At 40.4% G+C, this 10770-nt stretch overlaps 1 protein-coding gene across 1 annotated transcript in view; it reads left to right on the top strand.

Moving 5' to 3' along the window:
* The first annotated feature begins 5079 nt into the window (after positions 1-5079).
* Positions 5080-10770, top strand: part of LOC141125276 (homeobox protein Nkx-3.2-like) — a 6010-nt gene continuing 319 nt past the window's right edge. The window contains exons 1-2 of the mRNA XM_073612303.1: positions 5080-5536; positions 9521-10770. The exon at positions 9521-10770 is cut by the window's right edge and continues 319 nt beyond it. Of these exons, the coding sequence (XP_073468404.1) occupies positions 5317-5536; positions 9521-10053 (753 nt within the window). The 5' untranslated portion in view covers positions 5080-5316 and the 3' untranslated portion in view covers positions 10054-10770. The remainder of the gene's footprint in view (positions 5537-9520) is intronic.

The following is a 10770-nucleotide window of genomic DNA, read 5'->3' as shown; positions in this document are numbered from 1 at the left end:
TTATCGCTATATCTCATTGGAATAATATTATGCAAAGTTAATTGGCCAAATTCTTAATTTTTTTATATATCCATCTTTCTGTTTTTTTCAAATCCGTTTTAAGTAAGACGAGGGTTTTGACTACAACTGCAGTTCAAAATGGGGGATAGAAGCCTGCTCCTTAGCATACAGTATATGAATATTTAATAGAATGAAGTAAAATTCCCCTTAAGTAGCATAAATCATCATCTCAGTCTGCTCAGTGTGCAGGAGGTGATGCTACATACCCCAGGACTCAAGTCCCATAAGAAAACACTTGTTGTCCATAGCTACCAGTTAGTTACCATCTGTAATTTTACCATCAAGGTTTGAAAATAAATCGGTGAAGCTGCTAAGTCTTGACCTTATTTTTTGTTAATCTGGCTCTTAGTGTATCAGTGATCAGAGCTGTTGTATAAATGAGGGAGTGCGGGAAAAAAGAGACCATAGATTATGGAATATGAGACTATTTAAAGCTGAACTCCAGGAATGATATTTTACCATATTTACATTGGGCCAGCTTGATTTGATGTAAGTATCCATATGTGGAGGGCCACAGGTGATGTTCTATATTACTGTAGTAGTTGGCGCTACATACAGCGATAGCAGCGACTTTCCAGGTTCTGTGTGAGCGGCTACCCAACTGCACACTAACTACAGGTGGTGACGTGATCAACACCCCTGCCTTTCATAGAATGAATGCCTTATATGCTCTTTTGGCCATACCTCTCTTGTAGGTCACAGGAGAGCGCTTAGTTCTGCATTCCTGTGACCCAGATTCAGCCGACAACCAGCTAAAGTTTTCTTTTGGTGGCCTTCGCAGAGCCGTTCCAGGCTCTGCAGGGATCCCGACAATAATGTTGGGATCCATTCAGATGCCTGAATGGCAGCTGACTCAGCCTCTTAGTGCACTGCTGAGAGCCTAAGCAAGCTGCTCCTGCTCCTTCTCCAGCCCTGCACTCCAATGAGCACTGGCGGGCAGAACACAGAGCACTGACTGACAATCATTGCTCTGTGCTCAGAGCGGACCCGAGAAATGAGCTATAAGTGGTCTTGGGTCACTTTGTTTTTGGTGTAGGTGACAGGTCACAGCTGCAGCATTGATCAATATTATTTTGATTTCCCGCACTTTTCTTAACTCCTCTTAAAAAAAAATCCACCCTCGCAGTGGGCCCCACCACATTCGAAGGCTTAAATACTCGTTATATCTAGGGGTGAACATTGCAGGCTCTACTACTTACCTTACACCCTGCTCCAGCTGGCCCCAGTACACTCCTTCTCCGTCCCAAAGCTCCAGTCTGTTGGCAAAGTCTTAGGCTAGTCTTTTAGTCTTTTAAGCTATTTTTTTTTATTTTTTTGTGGCTCGTCTTTGGAGTGGCACCATTCATTTGAATGGGCCTCTCTCCACTCTAAAAACCCTCCAAAGAAGCTCATCTACCAAATCTTGACCAGGAGCATTTAGCGTTGCAGTTTTTGCGTGTTTTGCCGCTCGTCAAACATGGAAAAATCACAAACGCGTCCCGTGTTTTGCTGCGATTCTGGAATTGCAGCCAGAATCGCGCAGTTCCATCCATGATTCCAGTACGCTCAGGTGTGAGCAGAGCCTTAGCAGCATCGTGTACAATTCAGGGAGACTGGAGTGTGAACGGAACTGGTTGCAGCTTACAGTGTAGCTGCGTGGGACCGTTCGGCGCATTTGGAGGGAGCCTGATGGAATGAGGGCAAGGTAGGTATTTACACCTTAATCCTCTGCCCCTAGAATAAATTAGCATTTAACCCCTGCTGTGCAGGGGGCCCCTCTCTAATTTTCCTGGAGTTGCGCTTTAAAGCTGAATTTAGATATGGCAATTTTTACATACTGTAGTTACATTGGTCCAGCTGGGATCATTATAAGTATGTATGTGGCATAGCTATGGGATCTTTGTAGAAGCTGGAAATCATTGTACTAAACATCGCTTCCACAGTGATTGCTGCTTGCATCTGTGTCCTGTGCCAGCAGATGCTCTGCTGCTTACTGAGCACAGGAGGTCTCTTGCTTGGCACAGGATTCAATGCAAAGCATCGTCTGATTGGGTGAGGTGGAGATTATAATGTCTACCCTGCCTCTCATCTCATCCAATCAGAGAACACTTTGCATTCATTGAGAAAATGCAAAGTGTTCCCTGAATGGTGCCTGTGCCAAGTGAATTACCTTCTGCGTCCATTAATCAGCAGGACATCGGCTCCACACAGGACTTAGAAACTAGCAGGCAACTGTAGTAGCCCTGCCTACTACAGTAATTTCCATCTTCTAGAGGCTCCCACAGGTATTGCACATACATACTTACATCCAAGCTGGACCAATGTAACTATATACCTAAACTCCAATGTAACGGCATACCTAAATGTCAGTGATGTCAATTTACCAAAGTAAATTTTCAGTTTGAAAGGGAATTTCCCCATCTAATCAGAAGCAGGCACTGTTCGGGTATTTTGACAGCTGCTAAAATACAATATCTGCAGCAAGAGATTTGTCCATCAGAGCTATATAACCTGTATGGAGGAACCAGTTAGTTTTCTTTTTGTTCAGTCTATCAGTGTATACAGTGCTGGATTTAGGGGCAAAATAAAAAGCAACTGCCCTGGGCCCCCTCTATACAAAAATAATTAAAAAAAAATAAAAAAAGATACAAAATAATGAAAAATAATAATAATACAATAATATAAAGTATATAATAATAAAAAAAAATTGGGAAGTAATATTTTGCCGGCCATTATCTGTAAAAGTTTTTACTCTGGACTGATATTTCGTATCATTTTTAAAAATGAATTTTGTCAGTTCAAGCAAACCACACATAGATTGCTATGTCTATGTGTGTATGTGTGTGAGATCATGCATGAGCTCAGAATGACATTGGGTCATGCATTTTAAAAATGTGTTACTGTCACTCAGAATGTAAACCAGGGTTCCATGGAAACCTAAGGTTCCTCTAGAGGTTGTTAGGGGTTGCTTGAGCAATGAGAAATTTCTGCCTCTTAGACAAGTTCCCACTGACACCATTGATCTTTATAGCTATCTGTAAGGGGGTAATTCTTCTCCATGAGCACCTGTATAAGCAGGGCCAGGACAAGGCCTGGGTAGAAGGGGGCTGTCCTGGATGAAGCGTGTATTGTAGAGATAGGAGCGCCACAAGTTTCTTCTACTATAATGCTGACAGAAGTAGTGACAGCGACATCTCTACTTCTGTCAGCATGACACTGGAAGCAAGGTGAGGAGGAGAGAGCTGGGAGGAGGTGTGCATTGTGCTCTCTCTCCCCCACTTCTTCATATGCTCACACATAATTAGAGGAGTGGGGCACAATTTGGCATCTTTGCCCTAGGTAATGGATGATCGGGTCCCGGCGCTATGTGTAAGGAACATTCTGCCCACTGACCCTCACACTAATGTATCATAGGGTCTCAGGGAACCCCTTTGTTTCCTGAGACTGGAAAGTTATTTCAAGGGTTCCTCTGTGTTGAAAAGGTTGAGAAAGCCTAATGTGAATAAACTTAGCCAAAAGGCCGAGAATATCAAGTGTAGTATCTATTCTTATCAGTTGCCAGGAGGTGGCGCTTGCTATCCATCCCTGGTCTATGGCGAGGTGGATCAGGGGTGGCGGTGGCTATGCAAAACCTCTAGGCATAGTGGTAACCTGGATGGTTAGAGATAGCCAAAAGGGAAGCCTCCTGATGGGGATGGAGAACCACTGGGTCTGGCTGAAGGGTCAGTTCCCTGGCCTTCTGGCCTAGATTTGTGTGGTTTCTGTCCTTTTCAGTCTTTCGGGAAGGAAAGCCTGCCCCTTTTTGGTGTTATTGAGGGGAATTGGCCGGTACTTCCTGAACGTAATTAGGTGGGAGCAATGGAAGCGATGTGGTGAAAGAAAAGCCTGTGGTAAATGTGCCCCTGAATTGACAGTTCAGGAGTGCCATAATCTCACAGTGTTAAGGAGCACTTTGAGTTATTGGCACCATGGTCACTTCACCATACACACTTTTTTCGCACCTGCCTCTAGGGCCGAGCCTTTTGGCTAGGACCAGAGGAATTTTTTATTCCTGGCCGAAGGGTCGGCCATTGTATTGCACAATGGCCACTTTCACTTCTCCCACTTCCTTCTCCCCCACTTTTCTTTTATTCATTCTTTGTGTTTGTCACTTTTTTGTATCCTTTTGATGAATGTGTTACACGTTTTGTCACAGTGTGATTAGTAGGGTGTGGGTCCTCGGGCCTACCCTGAAAGTCTTGGGAGGGGGTGGACATGTCCTTCTGGCTTGGTTTGCCCTCTCTCATGGGGTCTCGCTTCGGGGGAGTCCCACCGAGTACTTGGGTGGGTCTATTTCGGCAGACCTTCCAGAGAAAGGGGGTCCGTCTGGCTTCTCCCAGATGGACCCAGTGAAGTACCTCAGTCCCCGTCTGGAGCCTAACGCCCCGGGGGGGTTCAGGGTAAGGTCCTTCCTAGGGAGGACCGTGTAACACCCGTTGCACGTTTTGTGTCACTCTTTATGTGTGTGCACTTTTTTTGGCACCGGGTAGAGTTTTTGGGTGGGGTTTCACATGCCCCGGGCTTTTCTGAAAAAAAAAAAAAAAAAGTGAACAAACTGTGTATATGAGCCCCCCTCCAACCTAAAGGACCAAGGTCTAAATCTGGCCCTATGTGTATAGATATAAGTGAAGGAGATGAATCTGTGCTCACTTCTATTATCCAATCATGTACAAGCAGAAAAAAACTTTTTTTTTTAATTTATTTTTTATTGTTTCCTTGCAGGGTTGGGTATTCTTTACAAAATTAATTTTGACCACATTTCCCAAACAAAGCAAAAATCCCCTTGCAATGTGCACATGCTCTACTCCTTTAGTAAATTAACCCAAGTGTGTCGCATTAATGATTCTACATCTGACCACTTAAAAGCTTATTAAACAATCAGAAGAGCTTTTGGCTGAATATAAAGCGGATAATACGTGCTTTTCTCACATTGGTGTCTGTGTCCTCTTTCCTTTCACCCCAAATAATCCTTCAGTGTGCTGTGCAGTGTCAGTGCAGAGAGTGCAGTGCTTGCCCCTCCTCCACTCTGTGTCATGTAATGGGAGAGCTGGCTGTGCTGCCTTCCTGTCTCTTGTCTGCCTGGGACTCTACATGCTCTCCTATCCATAGCATAGCTGTGCGGGCGATGCAGCTCTCCTAGACCATAGCGCTGTGCGGGCGATGCAGCTCCCTGTGGCGCGGCTCGGCGCTCTCTAGGTCCAGCACCCCCATCCTGAGCGCAAACCCAGCCGCCCCACCATGAGTAAAAGCCAAGATGCCTGCAAACCCCTCTCCTTAAACTTCACCATCGACAGCATCCTCAAGTTAAACTCCAGGAGATCCGACGGCAGCAAAACACAGAGGGACTTCATAGAGAGGACCATAGATGACAGCAGAGAGCTGTGCAAACACTCAGCGGAGCCGGAGGAGGAGCGGGGGGCCACAGAGGACAAGAGGGGCCCCTTACTGACCGCACAAGGTACACAGAGGAGCTCATAGAATAATAGGAATAATAATAACACATTGCCATCAATCATCCTATACACAGGGCTGTCACCCATCTCTGCATGCATAGGAATGGCCAATTGTACCATCTCTACAGTCACTGTGGGTACAACGTAACCTTCATATTCATATTTGGGTGTAAATATAATACATTGCTCCAGGGATTTCTTATATTTCATAGTATTCTTTTAATATTTATTGCCATAATCTAATATCTATATGTACAGTTATTTATATCACACTGTCACTCATCTGTTAATTCACTGCAGACAGTGTTCACTTATTTACATATATATATATATATATATATATATATATATATATATATATATATATACATACATACACACACACACACACCTACACACAGGCTTTCTCAACCTTTTAACTCTAGAGGAACCCCAAAAATAATTTTCATGTCTTGAGGAACCCTTACTAAAACCAAATCATCAGGGCTCAATAGGAACAATGCTCCTTATATTGGTGGTCAATAGGAAGAATGCCCCCCTTAAAGTGCTGTTCAGAATGCCACCCTTACAAAAAAGACAGCTAAAAAGATATGTGGTCTCATGCTGCTGGCTTTGCTAAGTGATGCTGAACCTTAAACCCTGTAGGCATCTTCAAATAGGTGGTTCATCACTCAGCCACAGCTCAAGGAACCCCTAGCAACCTCTGGAGGAACCCTGGTGGAGAACACACCTATCCAATGCTATATATAAGTTATTTACATTACATTATCATTCAACCACTGCAGACAGTGTTTGCTTATTTACCAGTATATATATATATATATATATATACACACACACACACACCTATCCAATGCTATATACACACACACACACACCTAGACACCTATAAAATGTTATAGATACTCTTACTATTATATAATATTTATAAGTTATTTACATTACACTATCATTCATCCATTGATTCAATATGCAAGCAGTGTTCGCTTTTTTATCAGCATGATATATATGTTATGCTGTAGATACTTAGATATAGATATGTTGTGCTATATATAAGTAATTTATATGACACTACTATACATCTAATTATTCAATGCAGACAATGTTCACTTATTTTTATCAAGTTATGTATGTAACTATTGTAATGCTTTAGCCTTACTATATTACATACTATATACAAGTCATTTATATGACACTGGTACCTCTAATCAATGCAGTGTTCACTTATGTTGTAGCAAGATATGCAATTATTGTAATACTGCAGAAACTTTATGCTATCCTGTATGTAACAATGTAACACACACACATGCAAACATATATAAATGTATACATGTATATTTTTCAAGTAGATATATATTTCAAGGGGATAAAGAATACAAAGGGGATATAGCAGAGAGAGCATAATTTATAGCTTCTATTAAAGAATACTTCCGGCATTCATACCCCCTTTATTTATTTTGGTGTTTTTTGGGACATGCCACCTGAATGGGTCACTATCTTTACCTGTTGTGCTCTCCACTCTTAAACAAAATAAATAAATAAAAAACGATATATAGATAGATAGATAGATAGATAGATAGATAGATAGATAGATAGATACATAGATAGATAGATAGATAGATATCTTTCTCTCTCTCTCTAATTATGTATTTATTTATTAACCTGAGCAGAGGGTAACGCGTGGTCACCCTTTTAGGTTGGCAGAGCCAGCAGCAGCCTGTATATATATATATATATATATATATATATATATATATATATATATATATATATATATATATTAAGCTATTATGTAAAATTGAATAATACTGTAGATATGAATTGATCTTTGTAACATTTAAACATCCCTTCATTTTTCGATGTACATCTAGTTATCACGAACTGAGATTTCATCAGCTGATCATGCAATGGTATACGCTCCCAGGCAGCTATTGGGTTAAAGTTGGTGTCCCCAGGACAGAGCATCTGATGGGTGGGAATTAGTACAGCTGGGACCCCGGAATCTAGGACCATATATACTAATGACCATATGGGGGACTCCCACACTCTACACTAATCCAGGATTAAGCTAGCCTGAGGTCCTACAGCTGCTGAGGAACTACAAGTCTCAGCTGAAGCAGCCTGAGCTCACGAAGCCTCAGGCCAGCACAGAGAGATTTTTATTATTGGGCATGGACCCCATTAACCGATATGTGCATGTGGCTGAACGGAAACTGTAATTAACTCTGATCCTATTTACTGACGATCATGAAAATGGGTCCACCAATCCGTAGAAAATGTTATATCCAAAATGTTCATTGAAATAATGCAGCTGATACTGTGTAAAATACCGTGTATGTATAGTCATTTTACATTTTTTTTATAAGTTGTATCTGCTTGAAACGTTTGCAGTTCCCACGTTCTATGAAGGTTACAGGACCAGTAAAGAGTAAAAAAAAAAAAAAATATATATATATATATATATATATATATATATATATATATAGTATTTATTACATGAACACTTTTTTCTCTTTTACATGCCATTCTTTGCATTTCCTGGAAATGTATATGCAGGTCAAGATGTTTAGCAAAAGTGAGAATGTTTGGGAAAAAACTTCTAGGGGTGCTTGCAACAATTCAACTGGTTGCATCTTTCAAAATTAATACATAAATCATTAAATAAATACCCCTTTGTTGCAACCAATCCCCTCCCCCTTCCCTTTGCCCTATTATTTGCCCCTATTCCTGTCACTGTCACTTTTGGCTAGCTTGGCCTACTAATGTAGAGAAAATGTCAATAAAGTTAGATGAATAAGAAACACGATTCGTCTAGTAGATACCATTAATAAATCTAATAACAGTAAAATTAATATAATATAATATAATATAATAGTATTGGTGATGATGATCCTCTTGGAGATGTAGTTTATAGAAGAAGGTGATCTGCAGTCAGTTTTATCTGAAGAGCTGGGGAAGTCTTCTGTAAAATTTCAGAAAAGTACATTCTATAGATTATAGTAAAATCTATAATATTGGCCTAAAATAACATGTTTTTAGTGCTAATCACATCTGCATCACCAGTGAGATCACCGCTGCCCCATCTCCTTCATTACTATGATATCAATTTGAAAATGTATTGCAGCTTACCTATTTTTATATTTGTTGGCTGCTTTAGTTTTCTTCATTTTTTTTTAACCTGGCAATCCTGCCATGAACTCACTTCCTGTTCTAAGGTGACAACCCTACTGAGCAGCATTGTCACCCTAGGACAGGAAGTGTCATTGTATCAGGACTACATAATACCCCACTCTCTTCTCCATAACAGAGGGAGGTGTTTTGTAGTTCATGGATATAGAAGGAACTGTACTAACTGATAACATTCCAGAGGCAGAGAGTGTAGAAAATTATAATTAAAGGTGCACCTTTTTTGGTAGCTGTTGGAAGGTTTTTGAGATACAGTGTCAGGACTACATAACACCTCCCTCTCTTCTCCATAACAGAGGGGGGTGTTTTGTAGTCTGTGGATATAGAAGTACCATTGCTAAGCGATAACAGTCCAGAGGCAGAGAGCACAAGTGTAAATTGGGGTGTTTTATAGGGGGGTACACCTCTTTTTTGCTGCTGGGAAGGTTTTTGAGATCTAGTTACCGGTTTAATTAGGCGCAGCTGTTTATATATACATATATATATCTATATATATATATATATATATATATCTATCTATATATATAGATAGATATATATATATATATATATATATATATATATATATGTTTTTTTTTTTTTTTAATTATTATTTATAATAATAAAAGATTGTATAATCTTAGAAAACTATAATGATTAGCTCACAAGATTTCTAGCTGGGTGAACAGCTACTTATTTGTACAGTTATAACACAACATTTTTATATTTAACTGATCAAAGGAAAGAAACAAGAGAAAGTTATTGTTACAGTTTACATGACCTTTATTTCTTTTTGTTTTTTTTTTTTGGCTTTTTATTTGCAGACACCAGATGCCTCCTGACCTCCACCCAAAGCCTTACTTACTGCACCGAGCAGTCCTCAAAGCACAGAGACTTACCTTACAGGGCAGACCTCGCTGACAGCTTGGTGGATGGGCCCCCACCGTCGCCCGATCAGCTCGGTAAAAAAAGCAAGCTCCTGGCCAAGAAGAAGACCCGGACCATCTTCTCCAAGAGCCAGATCTTCCAGCTGGAGTCCACCTTCGACATGAAGCGCTATCTCAGCAGCGCCGAGCGAGCCTGTTTAGCGAACTCCTTGCAATTGACTGAGACCCAGGTGAAAATCTGGTTCCAGAACAGAAGGAACAAGCTGAAAAGACAAATGTCAGCAGAACTGGAGGGTCCCGGATCAGGGGAAACTGCCGGGGATCTCTCAGTCCTCTACAAAGACAATTCCTTCTTGAATAGGTGCGTCTTGCCAATGCCTTTCCCTGTCATCTACCCTGGGAGCACCATTCCCTACCTGTGCTTCCCCAATCCCGGCAAATACTACAGCCTTACTGATGGGGACGTATAATATGGCGCACATTGCTACAAACTGTCGCACGGCGATCAACTTCTTCTTCTTCCATATCACAAAGCCACAACGAGGAATTAATAATTTGTCAGTTTGTGTTTCTGACCTATCACTGTAAGGGAAGGGGAAGATTTATTTTTTAATAATTATTATTATATCTTACTATTATCTGCCTACAGCATGTACACTTATTTTTGTACCTTTTTAAGAAAAAAAAAAAAAAACTTGAACCCACACCATTTATCTAATTCAATTCGTCCTATGCAAGATACTTTACAAAAGGGATTCATGTTCCTGTATATGTGCACTTTCCTGCCCCTTATACAGTGCTTCTTTACTTCTATATCATTATCAGGCTCAATTCACAAAGCTTTATCAGGCTCAATTCACAAAGCTTTATCAGTGGGATAAGAATGTGCATTTCGTCATGTATTATCACATGTTTCATTAGACTAAAAAATAAACTTTTTTTTATTTAGCTTTTTTATTTTTTTTTTATATATTATTTTTAGTATTCTTATCCTGGTGTGTTAGCTTTGTGACTTGATATGTGAAAGAGATTGGGTTGATAATCCATACATGTTTCAGTATTAACATTTTTTCCTCAGTTATTAGATGAAGAGATTTTTTGCTGTGGTGGTTTTTAAATTCATTCGATTTGATAATTTATTAACATGTGCTCATCACTAACAGGGGACATGCCACACAAGCAGGGGG

This window comes from Aquarana catesbeiana, linkage group LG01 (genome assembly GCF_042186555.1).
Source record: "Aquarana catesbeiana isolate 2022-GZ linkage group LG01, ASM4218655v1, whole genome shotgun sequence".
Classification (NCBI taxonomy): Eukaryota; Metazoa; Chordata; class Amphibia; order Anura; family Ranidae; genus Aquarana; species Aquarana catesbeiana.
Note: the sequence above shows the minus strand (reverse complement) of the source record. Positions and strands in the feature narration are given on the sequence as shown.